This window comes from Mizuhopecten yessoensis, unplaced genomic scaffold, assembly GCF_002113885.1.
Source record: "Mizuhopecten yessoensis strain PY_sf001 unplaced genomic scaffold, ASM211388v2 scaffold3627, whole genome shotgun sequence".
Lineage (NCBI taxonomy): Eukaryota > Metazoa > Mollusca > Bivalvia > Pectinida > Pectinidae > Mizuhopecten > Mizuhopecten yessoensis.
The window spans coordinates 159,937-177,153 of NW_018405139.1; the positions used below are offsets into that span (position 1 = coordinate 159,937).

Consider the following 17,217-nt stretch of genomic DNA (forward strand, 5'->3'; position numbering starts at 1 on the left):
ACTCTTTCATGCCCAAGAATGTAGAATAGGGAAACTCGGGTTTTACCAAATTTGGAAATCCCTCAGGTAGAATTTCCCTTTCCTACACCCCTGGGCCCCTATTCATGAAACCATTCTCATGCTCAAGCATTGATTTTGTGCTCAAGTTGAATTTCTTGTTCTGGCTATTAATTTAATGAGAAATTCTTATTTGGTCAATGATTTACAGGAAAGTTAGTTTGAGCACAGTCCATGCTTGAGCACGAGAACGGTTTCATGAACATGAAAAAGTCTTATATTCCTTTCTTTATATCACTTCTAGCTTATCACACAAACAAAAACAGGAAACTCTTCAATCTATAAACTTTATTGCATTGTGACAAGGTCACAGGTTGTACCAGCAACAGTGAGGCTGATTGCCTAGATTTGTGTTTTGTGGGGGGTTTCTCGGTACTTCAACAGTACAACACACAGAATACTTCTCTGGAAAACAATTACAATAATAATAATCTTATAATAATGAAAACAATTCTACTTTGGCAAAAATTACATCATGCAACAAAAACTGTCCCAACATGTATAAAATAACATCACATATGTGTGAAGAAAATCTCTAACATTCATTTTACTCTTCTACTACAGTAATTTGATTTGGAAACACATATTCATGAACTTGAACTTCTCAAAAAGGTCAACCCAGATATTCTGTACCACTCCATCACTGCAATGTATGCCTGTTTTGACTGCCCGTTGTTAAATAAATCTCTGTGATCATGATGATCATTAGGAACATCAGGAACGTCCTAATGGTACCATGAAAGTCCTTACTGAAACAATTATATTCTTTAACCATTAAATTCTATTTTGTAATTAGTGCAGTAATTTTTGCCCTGTTGTGTGAAAATGTCTATACCAGATAATCTATTGTCTAACAGTTTTCCTTGATGTCGGTGACAGTGGCCTAATTCTGTTTCTTTTGAGCATTAAAAATTGCCATCACTTCCAACATCCAACTATATGAAAGCAGACCCCCCTGATCATAATTAACCATCAATGGACTTTGAATTAGGTAAATGCCACAGGATTTTGAATGCATTAAAATGAGCAAATAAATGTTCTTGGATTTCAAATAGATTATTGCTGAATATCCTATATCATGTCCTAAATATCCTAAAGCATGTCCTATAACTTATATCTCAAAACTTTCACTGACCTATTGAGGTACAAGGGTGTTGTATCAGACCTGTCGATGAACACAGTTGTAGACAGGACACGTAGAACTATAACTTTTTCTACACCTCACGTATTTGAACATAAGCAGACAAAATTTCCCATGCTGATCATAAACGAATTTACAAGAATCGCTGAATCAAGTTTTCATTTAGCTGTAACAGTCATGCAAACATCAACTTTGACTGGGCTAACAAGTTTTAGCTCATTCACCCCTGAAGACACATTGTGCTCTTCCAATTCAAAGGTTGGAATAGTTCATCATGAAATTTCAGGGGTGAATGAGTTAATTCATCAAAAGTACTCTGGTACTTGTAGTTCATGGTTCTATCAACTATCAATCTTGTCTATGGTAACATCAACTTTCACTGTAGTTCATGGTACTGTCAAATTTTACTCTAGCTATGGAAACATCAATTGTTACTGGAGTTTATGGTACGATCAACAGCTACTAATTCATGGTAGTTATCATCAGCTATCACTGTAGTTCATGACACTATTGTCTATTACTGCAGTTTATGGTACAATGTACTAATCGCCATGGTTTTATGTAGATACTAGTACTAACAAGGAGATGCTAGTTTGCTTATATCCCTGTTTAGTTTACACCAATTTGTAGGGTTCCTTGATGTGAATTATCCAGTGTGATTTCTACGTATCTTCAATGTATAATATAATGATGTATTTGAGAACAACTTTTATGATATACTAGATGTGATCATCAAATATGAACATATTTATTAATGGAACATGTAGGTACATAACTCTACTGTAAATGAACAATAATATACATTGTATACAAAAACATATGTCCATAGTCTCCCTACCTACACGTTATTTAGATCTCAAGTACCTGGTATTTAAATGATTTTGTTGTGGTTGTAAATAATAAGTGATTATGATTTATCTACTAAGTTATACTGTTACTTTATGTGTACAGTGTACTTATGCACCACAGCAAGCACACACATATAATGTACTTCTAACGCGTGCTGCTGCATTATGACTAGATGACATCACAGAAATATTAGTAGTTACAATGTGTGTAGGCTACAGCAACAACTTCCTACCAGGAGCACAACACTTCACATCATACATGGAATATTGCATTATATTTTGATGTTTACCTGAAGCACCTAACAGTCAGGATCGACTAATTTGGAACGGGAGACTCCTGGCTTATCTCCCCTTATCCTACCTACAGAGCACTCCTGACTTACTTTCCCATTATACCCACAGGACTCCTGACTTACCCCCCCTTATCCTACCTACAAGAGACTCCTGGATTACCTCCCCTTATCCTATCCACATGAGGTTCCCTTCTTAGTTCCCCTTACTCTTTCCACAGAGGACTTCAGGCACTAACTACCCTTATCCTTCCCCTATCATATTCACTGGCTTACTTTCCCTGAAACTTCCCACAGACTTTTACTCATGATCTCTGAGTAGTGGTGATTTATACACAAACAATAATCTCAATTTAAGGATGTTTTTTTTATACATTTCACCTACGTATGTTGTCAAGTATTTTGGATTGACAGATTTAAAAAAGAAAAACATTTGGACTGAATGATAATTAAGTCTTTTGAACAAAACAGAATACTGATAATATCCAGAAAGTAGAGTTATAACAGAATCAAATACAATTGCTTTGCTGAAAAATGACAAATAAAACAACATAGAAAGCTACACACAAAATAAAACAAACTCAGACATGACTGAATCATTTGTGTCCAGAAACATATTTATATATAAGATATCGTCTTTCTCCTCTTGCACAATAATGTTGAGAAAGAAAGGATGATTTGACAAAAAAAAAAAAAATACATAAAGAAACAAAAAATTATTTGTCTTTTTCACATGAAAAAAATTGAGAGAGAATTATATAATTAAAAGACTGACTTTTACCAAAACAAGCAAATCGACATATTGAAATATGTTCAAAAATATTTTTAAAAAAAATATCATAAAATAAAATCTAAGTTATCAATAACAGAGTATTGTAAAATGTGTATCCTTAGTGAATATGGCACTGTTTGTGTAATGTTCATGCTGCAGTGTAGATGTGGTAGATGGTTCAACATACACTCAGTGTTACTAATATTATCTATCAGGATCAATGATCAACATCAATTTATTTCACCTGAGGTATGATATGGAATTGATCTCAGTTAAGATGTGATAAAGACATACATCAACCAGCACTGATTATAAACAGGTATGTGATCCTTTTACTTGTATCAATGAAACAAATAGCATTTTGTTGCTCTATTTTCGAGCTTTTTGTTTGATTTAATATTATCAAAATATGGCATAACATCACAATTACAAATAACTTTCAGGTGATTGTGATATCAGATTTAACAACACAGAAAAATCTAGACTGGGTTTTGTTGGACTTCTTTGTCTAGGGTATGAGAAACCATCTGTGAGGGAGACAATTAAGCGTTAAATTTGAAATTTGTTATACATCTATCAGCAAACACGGGCACTGTTTTAAATAAAAATACCCGGGTTTAATTTGCAATGCTTTTCGAAATTTAATACTTTTCGAAATGTTCAACCTATGAAAAAAGTACTATCTTGTCACAGGTAAGCAATAAACAGGTGTTCATATAAAGCGTGCTTCATCTAGTTCAGATGTGTTGTAATGTATTGTACATACAGACTGGTTTGTAGTTCGATTTTACAAAAACAAAAACAAACAAAAAATGCACCAAATTAATGTCTTCTTGTCAAATGTTTTCCTACACAAAACATCCTACAATCTTAAACTCAAAATTTATTTATTATTTCACCACTTTTGTAACCTAAGTCTATCTGTTTTCAGTTACAATCGAAAAGTCTGTATAAAGAACTGATATTTTCTGAACTTACAATTATGCTCTTTGATTTTACAAGCTACTCTTTGAGTAGCTAACTTTGGTAATCATGGGACAATGACTTCAGTCAATGCTAATACAGGATGTCAATATGGAAAAACTCTGAGGTATTTACCAAGGGCTGACATCTTTACACTAATACCACTACCTCTACGTTTTGTTGTAGGTAGAAATATCACCAACTTTACACCTTAAAGGTGTTTCGTCACAATTTCCTATCGTCCTACGCCTCTGAACACTACACTAGATTTGACACAACAGCTAACACTTCCAATCTCACGGGTATTTTCTTTGCTCACAAATCACCTCCATCATATAAGCCTGGTGTTAATTCCCACCAAACTCAACACACATTCTAAGACCTACAATACTAAGCATCACTAATCATCCTTCCCTGTGTGAATCTATACTGCCACACAATCAAGTCATACCAGAGTTTTACACGTGTATTCATACACAAGCAGGAACAACCAACAAGTGTTTGGGTGTTACTCGTAACAATTTTGACAAATGTAATCTATCCATATACATTGATATATATATTATAACATGCCATTTAACGAAGAAAGAGAACTTCGCCATGAAGTTGAATATTTACCATAGAATAAATACAACTGTCAGTTCTTTGTAGTTTGATGTCCACACAGCATCATTCACTCTGTCCGTATGTACAAATGAAAGCACGTCAGTAAATGGTAAATTAGGGCGCAATGACCGGTCAGTTAATAGCAGCACAGATCTGTTTCATATAGCACTTTGTCTCTGCTTAATTTTACAGCAACAGTTTTAGCTTTTTTCTCTCAGTTGTCTCCCTTCAACGAGACATGCCTTTGACAGAGTTTTTTGGATAATCCCTTGTCACTGTAGCCTGGGTAACCCCAATCACAGTACGCAACAATTATATCATATACACACACTTAGGGTAGAGAGGTCAAGTTGTAACGATATCTGAAACATATCTATATGCACCTATAGTTGAACATCGATCAGTATAAGACCTTCATTAACTCTCTCACAGTACAACATAACATTGTTGAGATCCTTCAGGATATGAGTAAATTATATATAAACTATACACATACAATAAACTATTTCTTGTGGCCTGCTATGTTCGGGAGATTTCATTACTGTCTGTGCCTTCATTTTGATTAGGATCGGGAAGCTGTTTTATCAAGGCCTTCATTAGGTCCTGCAATATATCGGTCTCCTTGTCCTCCATCAGGTCGAACTTGATGTTAAACACGGTGAAGTGTGTGAAGAGACTGTTTAGATGTCCGTGTAAGCCCAGCGTGACAACATCACTATAATGGGCGTGGTATATATGCGCAACTATATGGAACAGATACTTGTGGAACTTCTTCACAGATGTTTCAAAAGTGTTTGGAAATGGATGTCCTGAAATATACAAAAATAATAGTTTCTTTGAATTTTCTGAATTAAAATGTTAACGAGTCTCAAGATTTTGACACTATGCCATTATTTAGAAAACTTGTTTCTTTGAATTTTCTGAATTAAAATGTTAACAACTCTCATAACTATTTTTGGTTTAATGTAATATGTTCTAATATATCCTTGATGAGATTTTGTACGTAGCTTTTCATCTGATCCCATGATGTCTTTATATATACTGTTTGGCAGTATATTGGCTTAAATAGTCGCTCTACTTTTATCCTAAAAAAGGTTTTTCAAATTATTTTCTGTAAAGCACTTGATAGAATTTCATATAAATTGACAGGGAACTATAACAAAATCTGTATATTATCATCTCAAACATGATTATTATGTAAAAGTTTTTGTTAAAGTCTGGTTTCTAGATCCTTCAATACAAAACCCAGTTAATGGTCTCCACAGGTTTATGTCTTCCAACAACTTTTTCTTTTATTGAGATCTGTAGACATATTTCCTGGTATGACGCCTATAATTTCTCAATATTTACAAAACATTTTGATAAAATAAACAAATGAAAGCGTCTTAGATGAATACACCTGTAATTACCACATTTCTGGTACAGGTAAAATCTTAATTTATAGTTGTTCTTACCATATTTTGTAGGAAAGACACTTTCGTCAGATATTTCCTTCTGCATACAGGTTGTGATGAAATCTACATACTGGGGAGCAGAGTACTTGTATTTCTTGCCTTTTTCATCATACCATAAAAATTGCCTGAAATATTCAATGAAAAGTTGCATACAGCATCTTAATAGATCAGATACATGTATATAAAAGAACTACTTTCACATTTATTATCTCCATTCTGTAATTGAATTCTGTTTTTCTTTACCTTTCAATACCAGAATTAATTACTGCACTGTATACGTAGCACTTCCAGTTTTAGGGGGTTGTAATTAAATGGTGTGAAACAGTATGGTGATAAAACTACAGTGTTATAGAGAGGTGAAGGTTAAATGATATAAAAGACCCTAAGTGACACTTATTGAAAATTCATAATTTTATCCCTGCACATTATTTAAAAACAATAATAATATAATAATTTGAGGTTCTTATATACCGCTTTATCACAACCTAGTTCGTAGGTCGTCTCAAAACGGTTCACAAATTATTATCCGTGGTTATAGGGCCTTTGCAACCAGCCCATATCTCTCTTAACTCCCTGGGGAGCACAGGCGGTGCTGCCATTTCGGCACTCACAGCTTGCATTCTACAATTCTAGCACTGCCCAACCACGTACTCATTTACAGTTGAGTAGACTGGAACAAGCGGAGTAAAGTATCTTGTTCAAAGATACAACACAGTGCCGTGCCGCGACTCGAACCCGCAACCCTTCGGTCACGAGCCCGGCGTCCTACCACTAGACTTACTATCAATAGAAAACTTTGTATTACCTTCAATTTGGGATATTTAGATGGTGTTTATCATAGTTTCAATTTTTTTAGGAATTAAATAGGGATGATTTTAGATCATCCATGCACCTCCATGCATAGATAGAATTAGAATTTTCCTCCTTTACCCATACAGCACGAGAGGATAAATTTACCCCACACCACACAAGTGGTTATTACATAGTAAAAGCATGAAATGTTCCCTATTCTTACTGTATAAAGATGGGAAATATAAGTGCCGATCCTTACATAATTATGTGCCTCATACATCATAAAGCCCATCTAGATAGGTTTGCTTTAAGTTTGTCTAATTATAACACAGGGTACCTGATATATAATAGATCTGAAACCGAAACTGAAAATTACCTACAACTTTATTATAATGACAGAACACTCCTAACTATAAATCACAAGCTGTAAAGTGTCTCTATTACTTCACACTTAGAATGTAACACAGACATGTATAAAACGCTTTTTTTCTAATTTTGCAAGTGGATCATTCAGGCATGTGACACCAAAAACCTGTCTATCCTAATAAAATATGAGAGAATGTTACAGTACGCTCAGACATATGAGGACTAAATAAAGCTTTCCCTCTCACTTAATTTGGAAATATCATCTGCTGGATAACGGAACTACTCGGTTGTGAAGCGGATGTAAAACCTATCAATCAATCGTCAACTTAATTTGGTTTTCATTTTTTGTAAATACATGCATAAACTAAATATTCAACCAATTTTCACACTTATTTGACTTGACTTTAGTTGGAAAACTGAAGGTTTTGTACAAGTTGTGCTACTTGTATTTTACTAATTTTCCAGAGCACATACAATTTAAGCTCTATATAAAACTGTGTCAAAATAATTTGAATGAAATTGAAGGTTTTTCAGATAACACCATACAATTATATTTCAGAAAAGGAATTAGACTTTTCAAAATTGCACATGTTTTAAAGCGTATCTGAAAGTCTAAAATTGCAAAAAAAATCAAAATTTGATGAGCTGCTACAAATTTCTGATGTTTCCAAGTTCCAGAACACAGATGTGTTTTATACATGTACCTAGTATAGGGGTTTGATTGGCAAATCTGTATTAACCACTTTATAAACTGGTCCGTCGTTTCATGTGTTGCTTGTATGATATGGAGGAGACAGAATCATTGTAAAGAGAGGGGTAAATACATGTACACAAAAACTTCAGGCATCTATATACAACAACAGGGTACAACACCAGGGTTGTCAATATCTATGATATGTCGACATGGTTGTGTATTCATCGTGATTCGCTGGTGGATTTATTGCCGATATCCAGTTTATGAAAACTGATGAGATTCAGCTTCCAGTCATGAAACTTTTATGTCTGTGATGCTAATATCACAATGTATAAAAAGATCCTTGTATGATATCAATATCACCAGATGCTGTGCTATAAATACTAATCAATTCCACAGCAGTACAGTGTATAGGGATTCTAGGAACTGGTTGTGACAGGGTTAAACAGACCGCTCAATCCACTCCCACCCACCTCATACTCCCTCCCTCCCCATTCTCCCCCAAAGTCCTACACATTATTGTGTATATACATTATTGTCCATTTCCAGGACTTAATCTTGTCTCTAGAGACGGCACACAAAGGGCTAGGCATGGAGATGGATCTGTTTTCGGTGTCATCTTGGCCTCCCTGTGTTGTCACTAGACCACTGTGCAGTTCAATATGTTAACACTGTGATGCATTGGCAAACATTACATTGTCAATACTTCTGTAACCTTTCTTACCTTGACTGATGACCAACAAAATATGATCATGATATTTACAACACGATGGTGTGTTGTACCCTTGTAGGGATGGCGTGGGGGCTTTCACCTGATACTGACACATGTCCATGACATTTCTCATATTGACATTATAATTGCAATCTATATCTGTAGTAACCATAGCAACTTGATCCTGACATAGGCTTATGGCCTTGACCTTACAGTATCTCCACATAACAATTGAGTTCAGGGCATTTTAACGGCTTGGAAATGATAATACATGTAACAAGGATACACAAAGATGGCTAATTTTTAATGAGATAATACAAGAATGAAAAGACAGCTATTTTTTTATGAGATTATTATCAGCAATAAAACTATTTCCTCATTGCTAAGGTTTAGCCGGTAGCGTTTGTCTGTAGAATATTAGGTAAGACTGGGAAATGTTCAGGTTTTTGTCAGAATTTGGCCTACTTTCAACCCCAATTCCTACCCGAATAAAAGCTGTGGTAATCTATTAATAACTTAAATATTTGTACATTGTAGTAGTCAATGTAACCCTGACCTTGGTGCAAGTTTATGATCTTGACTTTTCTTTGACATTTGACTGGCTTAGCCTTCATTTGTGCCACAATGATAAATACAATCTTGAAACTTTTATGGCCTGTGTAACTGATACTGGACAATGCAAATGCCAACACCATCAGAACAGACATGTTTATTTACACACTGAAGCTGAAGGTCTAGTTAACACCTGTTCCCTGATCAAGGTCCATCTCCTAAATCCTTATAAAAGATAAGTGTACAACATTGTTGGTGACAAGTCACATTATCTACAGTGTTACAGTACTTCGGCTTTAGTTATAGATACCTCTATCTTATAATGAATTTATTATCACCAACTTCAACTAACTTCATCAAATGACCTTTTCAGCCCAGGACAATATTACACAAAGTCCAGTTACCTTAAAGCTGTGTTCAATCCTGTACATGTACTGTTTGGTCCTATTAACAACTATGGTCATTTAAGGATGTACCAGATTTTGGTGGTGGAGGAAAGCCAGTGTCCTCGGAGAAAAACCACTGATCTACCGCCAGTACCATGACCTAGTAATGGAGGGCTAGTGGTAGCAGAATGTCAGACACCCCTGTAACGTACTGTTAATTATCTTTATTGAATCAGAACAAGATTCAATCTCTGATATTTTAGACACTTCTGTTATGAAGTTATTTTGTTTTCGATATATTTATACTTCTTATTCATACAATTGGTACACTCACGACCAGTTATAAAATTGGCGGAATTTGATTTTCTTCAAATCATAAATGTGCCATAAAACCCATAAACAAAATACATGAAATTTACTTTGACTTATCAAAGATACATCACCATAGAAGGTTTCGTCCATTTTAATTTGCTGACAAGGGTCTAAAATGTCAATCTAAATATGATAGAAAGTTAACAAGAGTGACACAGCTGTAGAAGGTGACTACAATCCACTAAATCTACAAAGACCAGTTAAGATGTATGTAACCAGACCCACCACAGAGATGATCTTCGTCTACACATCATTGTTCATGGATAGTGGATTGTGGAAGAATAAAGCCCCAACAGTTATAGAGAGAAAGCTAGTCCAGCCATATAGAGTAAGGAATATTCATCCCAGTTGGTTTGGTGAATGTTGTAGCAACACAGAGAAAAGGCTAGGGGCACCTGTCAGCTCTAACAATAAGGCATTTCATTTGTCTCAGCTCTCCCCAGTACTGGGCTTACAAATAGAGACAATTTACATAACAGCAATCTGGACACACTTGAGGAAAACCTTGGGCGGATCTTGGTGTGTACTGTTAATATAAAATGTCTGGACTTGTATGGTAAATAAGATTTTGTGTATGACACAAGTCTTCAGTTACCTTAAACACCATGTTACTGTTCTCCTGTTTCAGATTGACTGTCTTCGACCTTGAAAGGTCACATTACACTATTTACCTTCTAAGATGAACCAAACCACTATGACACGCGACCTTATCAGACCAACAGATCTTTGTTCTAGTTATGAGATATCACTTACACACTTTTCTTATCATTACTGCACAAAAGTATTTACCTACCAGGTAAACAGCATTTCCTATTTTCACAAGATTTTTACCTGTATTAACAAACGCCTGTATTTTCTACAGCAAGGTCATCTGTGGGTCGAAAGTTTGCTAGGTCAAGGACCATTCATCAGTATTATCATTTAGAGTGTGTTAAAAGTAAACAGATTTATCATATCTTGTAAACACGCCCATAATAAAACTGTAAATTTTGCCCCACTCTACCTGGACCATATATGCAATAGTAAAGTGTGCCGACATCACAAGTCACAAGCTCTAGTACACAGCCATTTACCTCCTGATGTATTTTACCTCCTAGCATCACATGTACAATGCTTTTCATTATAAACCCTACTTTCAAAGACCTGACGAAGTTTAGCACAAATAGTCAAAATTATCCTTTATTCTCTTCGTAGTGTCTTTTAATCTTAGAACGACGGCTTTAATACATGTATAACTAAAAGTTTTTTGGTTTTTTTTATATGATTTTTAAAATTCATATATTATGTACTATACGCATTATACATGTTTCTCATGAAAGATCTATAATGACAAAGTCTTATACTTAATGAAAAATTTCAGCTTATCCTATCAAGCTGTTAACATGACGTAACAAATAACCTCAGTTCATATCTTCCGTGTTGACTTGCTGCTGTAATCAGACTTATCTAGTACATTATTTAAATGTTTCAGATAGACTATATCCTCAATCTTTGGACACAAAATATACGTCAATTTATCTCCGGATATAAAGATATACAAACATCCTAAATTAGAGTGACGTTTACTGAAAAAAGTTGTACCCAAAGGTATCTTTACAGTTGAACTTTGTTTTAAGCACATGACATGGTAAAGTTGAAATCACCCTATCATTTTGAAACATTTTCTTTGTCCTAAATGGCATAATTCTTATTAATTCCGCGTCGAACTAATACAGGGTATAAAATATCTGTTAATATTTATAGAAAAAAAAGATTTAACGACTGACTAAAAAACTAGCTGCTTTCACCCTTCACAGGGCTCTTCAGGTTTGTAAAGTTAATGTAAAAGTAAATGTAAAAGAGAAAAAAATATGATGCCATATGACAAGGGTATTACAGAAATACGAAACTGCCATGCAGCATTACCCCATAAATAAATGTTCCAGTTTTTCCTGACCAGATTTATTGAAGTTCCTATCTATATACTTACACATTCTGAATAAAATAGTATGTTCATTTTTTTCTGAAAAATTTAAATGTTTCAACAAATATCAGTATGATGAGATCGGAACAAATACTCAAGACAATTTTATTCTGAATCTGCATACAGAACAAAACAATATGGAACATATCAGACATAAAGGGGGGGAAAAATTGGTCCGTGACCAGGATATTATAGAAGTACATAACTGCCATGTAGAATTACTATGTTACAGTGTTACCTGACCATCAATTTGTATACTTACACATTGCCTGGCGCAGACATGGATGAGCATCCGTCAGATGTACAGTATTCAGATATTACACCGTAGATCAATGTTATATGATTGAAAAATGATAAAGCTGAAATGATAAAAAAAACGTTGTTTAGTATCATTCTTTATATAGTATACAGCAGTAACAAATAGCATGCATGTTTAATGAAAAAAAACTTCAATTTTAACGCCATGTGAAGTTCTACAACATAACCTTTGAATTCAGTCCTTGAACCTATTTTTTCAAGACAATGCAACTTGAACTTACACTAAAACTCTTTTTAAGAACAACTTCAATGCAAATAAATGCTAATTTATCATCTAAATATCTTCAAATTTCCACATGGTACACAGTTTTGGATTTGAGATCCATGATATCACCTTTGAATTCAGTCCTCAAACTTTATTTTTGATGAAAAAACTTCAATGCAAATTACATGTTATTATGATATCTAAATATCTTGAATTTTTATTTGTTACACTTCCATCTGTGCATTCTTTCACATCTGTTTTCTCTCTCATTTACAGTTTGTGGTTTGTAATTATGTATACAGTATATAACGGATTAGTGGGAAGTGTGCTGCATAACACATTGATAACTTGGTTCTGTGTAACAGTCTATTGTCAACAGATTCTTGACTTTTCACGGTCCCTAGGATTTCCATAATACAAAATTCTGCTCAGTATATCAACTGAATTAAATTTAAAAATAAAAATAAAATACCAAATTCCATTGGAGATAATGAAAAGACAATTTATAGCTATGGCGCCTACAGAAATGACTTTTTACCCGACAGATGAAAACTGTTTATTTTGCTTAATGTATATATGTTAAGGATTTTTCAGATCGTGCATATTAATATAAACTAGAAACATGTAAATGCCAGGTAAACATCCTGGATGTTTGCTCCTCTAATCACATCCTTTCCCTATTAGGCCAAACATTTTTTACAATGTTTCTACTATCATCTTCAGAAAAAAAGGGGGAGGTAGGTAGGCAATTTTTTATTTATTTTTTGAAAATATTTTTACTTTTCTTATATAGAGCAGGAGTTCTGACAGTGCATGTCACTTAATGCCAATAAAAACTTCAGGGCAGACATAAAAATCTAGGGTAAGTAGGGCTAGCGGAAACATGATTTTTTTTTATTTGGCCTTATGTAAGTCGGAGATGAACTTTGCTTCGACAGGATTGAGTTCTAACACTATGAATCACTACCTAATCTAAAAGTCCTATCAACGTGAAAGAGGCAGCTCAATCTCACATACAATATTTAACAAACATTGCTTTAAGCCTTATCAAGCTACCTTAAAAATAACTTTAAAACTTGTGTGATGAAATACAGAACTGTTAGGAAATGTGAATGTTATTTCCATAATCACCCACAATAATTTGAATACTTTGTCAAATAATTGTATTCTCCATATGAAATTAAAAGAGGACTTTAAACCTATTAATATGTCGGGTACTTACAGCGATATAATCTCTTTTATTTGTTACAGTTGTATTACTCTGACAACGAAATTTCATAGACAACAACAATAAATGTTAAATTTACTTAAAACCCTGAAATTTAGATCCTATACCTACTATTAAAATGATTTTATCAGATATCAAAACAGGTTGGGATATGAATTTCAATCAAAGTCAAGATCTAACAATATGAATTTCAAAATATTTATCAAGACTGAAATGATACATATCTATTTTATTGACTTTTTGGAAGAAACATGTCTGGACCTCAATGCCTATTGGCTCCAAAAAATATCCAAAAAAAGGGAATTGAGAAAAAACACCATAATTGAATTTGATTTTCTTTTTATGTCGGTTTAAATTTAACCAATGATAAACAGGATACTGGATGACGTGCTAGGTTGACAATATATATGTTATTCAGCTCATTTTACACCTTGACGTAGGCAATTTAATTCAATCTTATGCAAACGTTAACCCCAGGGGAAACAACAATAGATTTGACCTGTAAATAAACTACAAATGAAAGGAATCTAAACATCTGATATCTTATGAATAATGAAGATATATAAGACCTTGAGCGGTAAATCAAACTGCCAAATTCAGATCTGACTGGATTTGCTAGATATTTTTTCCTTTCTCTTGTCAATAGACTTTGCCAAACATAAACACAGTCACATAGCTATTTACTACATGTCATGATTTGATACATCTCATACATCTCAAATATCTTTCTGTTTTGTGTAGATTTTCTCTTTGTTACCACAAAATCTGCAATGTCACTCTAAGCTTTAAACACAATGACGAAGTACTATAACAGAGTCTCAAATCCTCAAAGCTAACAACTTTTAATTGTTGGGAGCAACACAAAATCTTTTTTTAGAAGGAAATGACCCAGTTTCTGACCTTGTTACAATCGGAACTTCATATGATGTTTAAAAGTAACAGTTTTACATCTGAATTTAGTATTGCAGATCTCATATGAAAGCTAGTTCACTATGGATGTATAACTAACCAGCATATCAGTAGGAATTTAATTAGGTATAAATTACAGCCGTAAAGCTAGTCATTATGTAATTCATAAGCCAGATACATTGAATTGTATCTGATTAAAATCTAGATCTATTCAGAAGATGTGACATGATACTCTGACCCTGTGGGTAATCACTTACAGTCTGGACAATGCCATGTTGCTTGTTAGATGTGCATGCAGCTTTCATAATTTCATGATTTAATGATTTACACATTCATTCTTCACCTTGACCCTCCACTAACTAACAACTAATAATGATAGGTGTTCCTGTTAGTTGCATGATTTTCATGAAGTCCAGTGTCTATTCTTTTCCATGATCTTTGTCTAAATACCAGTAAAATTGATGAGATGTTGTTACCTGCTAGATGCATTAATACAAATGCATATCTTTTTAGCTCACTTGTTTGTTTACTAAATTACATACTATTAACTGTACAACCTTTTTTACCATTATTCATTGATTAATGGAGTAGAAGTATGCCCCCATCTCCAGCGATGGTTCACACATGCCCTTGTATAGACATATAACCCTTCCAGCAGTCTCGGGAGAATTTACATATATTTCTAGGTAGTTAAATACAAGGCAATTTAATTTTTCCAAAGACTCTTGTAGCTTCTGTCAAAAAGTATCATTTCTTTCTTTTTTTTGGGGGGGGGGGGGGGGCTTAATTTTTTTAATAGAAAGTCATTTATTTTTCTGACTACAAAAAAATGGTTTTCTCTGGTTTGGAATACCTGAATGTTTACTATAGAATCATTGTTGCTAGCCAATTGTGATACTCAGTGTGTATTTGGTATACTTTCATCATGGTTAAGTATGTGTAGTCTAGAAAACTCGCCAACATAACTATAGCCATTCATTTAAGTCTTGAAAGCTCAATATGTGTTGCTAGCCAATCTTTCCAGTCTACATAACATTACTTTGTCCCTTAACCATTTGTTATGAGCTATCCATTAATGAATGTCCAGGAAACAAACTATGCCTCGCTAGCGATTAATTATAGTGCAGATAATTCATTGTGTTTGGTAGCCTTTCGTTACAGTGTAGAAAACTCACTATGTGTTGCTAGCCATTCATTATAATCTAGACAGGAAGGCAAGCTGACAAGTTTGTAGAAATCTGCCTCGGTTACTCGCTCCCGCACACAACTATCCTCGAGGTACTGTCTCGGCTCTTCCTGTGCTGGAGGTGTCGGAGAGTCTTTGTCCTTTCTTCTGCCCTTCCTGAAAGCAGACAGAGAATCAATGTCGGTGATCCATGTGTTACTGAATTGAGGTACATATCAGTTTCTTACGATGGTAGCAGTAGTATCCAGTGGCAATACGATTGAATAAAGGGGCAAACATCAGAACAGAGACGGTGAAATTTGAAGAAATATCATTTGACATGAAAAAAGAAAAAGAAAAGGAAGGGGGCTTCTCTCCACATCCACCATAGAAATGAAGTTCTAGTACTTTGCTATTTTCACTTTCTTCTGCACATATGCGAATAGAGTGTGCATTCAACACCGGGCAAGATTATTTTTAAGAAAATCAAAGGCAAACATTTATTCAGGTAAAAAAAACCTGTTCAAACTACAAGTCCCCAATGTGGCTGGAATACCTAGGGCTCTTTAAGTTTTTAAGCATGCATGCACAAACATTTAGTTTTGTAATATTTCAGATTAAAACACGATAAGTCACTTCAAACATCACTTTATGGCATTTTGATTTCATAACAGTTGACAAAATATAACCAAAATACTATTCTTTAAATACATCAATTGCCCAATTAAGTGGAAGACATATATAATGGGAGATAATTTGTTTCTAGTGCAGCAAACAATTTAAAAAGGCACACGCAAGGCAAGCAACATCAAAATCAAAACAGACATTGTTTGTTACTTTTAAAGAAAAGCACATTTTTTTTTCTAGCACTTAAAAGTTGAATAACAACGACTGTTCTAGTTAATCATCTGCCATGGGTAGACTTAACCAGGTACGTTAATAGGTCAGGTCACAAACCTCAGTCTGGGGTGACTACCATCACACAACATAAACACTTCATATATGATACAATCAAACCTGGGGATCACTTACAGCATACTGTCACCCCAGATAAATCTTACAGGGAAGACAGACTGGTATAATTAAGCTTACTTTTCCACATTGTGGTACATTTTGATAATATTATGACAAATTTCCTCATTTCAAAGTTTCCCTTGATTTCACACACTAATAGACCTTACATAACAAGCCCAAGTTCCTTTCCTTTTATTACTTTACATTGAGGAAACGTTGACTGATGTCTGGGCCAATGGTCACGACACACCTTGACTTCAGTACGACTATTGATGTCTCAGGATGTACATGTACCATATATCAAAATGTTATTTTTACAAGCAACACACATTTTCTGCAGAGATATTTTGAAAATGTGTATCATTTCATTATTTTAATTAGAATTAAAATTTGCACTTAATTCTAAAATC

At 34.2% G+C, this 17,217-nt stretch overlaps 1 protein-coding gene across 4 annotated transcripts in view; it reads right to left on the reverse strand.

The window, feature by feature from the left end:
* Nucleotides 1-330: 330 nt before the first annotated feature.
* LOC110447837 (MOB kinase activator 2-like) overlaps nt 331-17,217 on the reverse strand; it is a 63,732-nt gene continuing 46,845 nt past the window's right edge. For all 4 annotated transcript variants that reach the window (XM_021493779.1, XM_021493776.1, XM_021493777.1 and 1 more), the window contains exons 2-5: nt 15,804-15,970; nt 12,231-12,327; nt 6,132-6,256; nt 331-5,486 (exon numbers count right to left, since the gene is read on the reverse strand). In XM_021493779.1, coding sequence (XP_021349454.1) covers nt 5,197-5,486; nt 6,132-6,256; nt 12,231-12,327; nt 15,804-15,970 — 679 coding nt within the window. In that variant the 3' untranslated portion in view covers nt 331-5,196. The remainder of the gene's footprint in view (nt 5,487-6,131; nt 6,257-12,230; nt 12,328-15,803; nt 15,971-17,217) is intronic.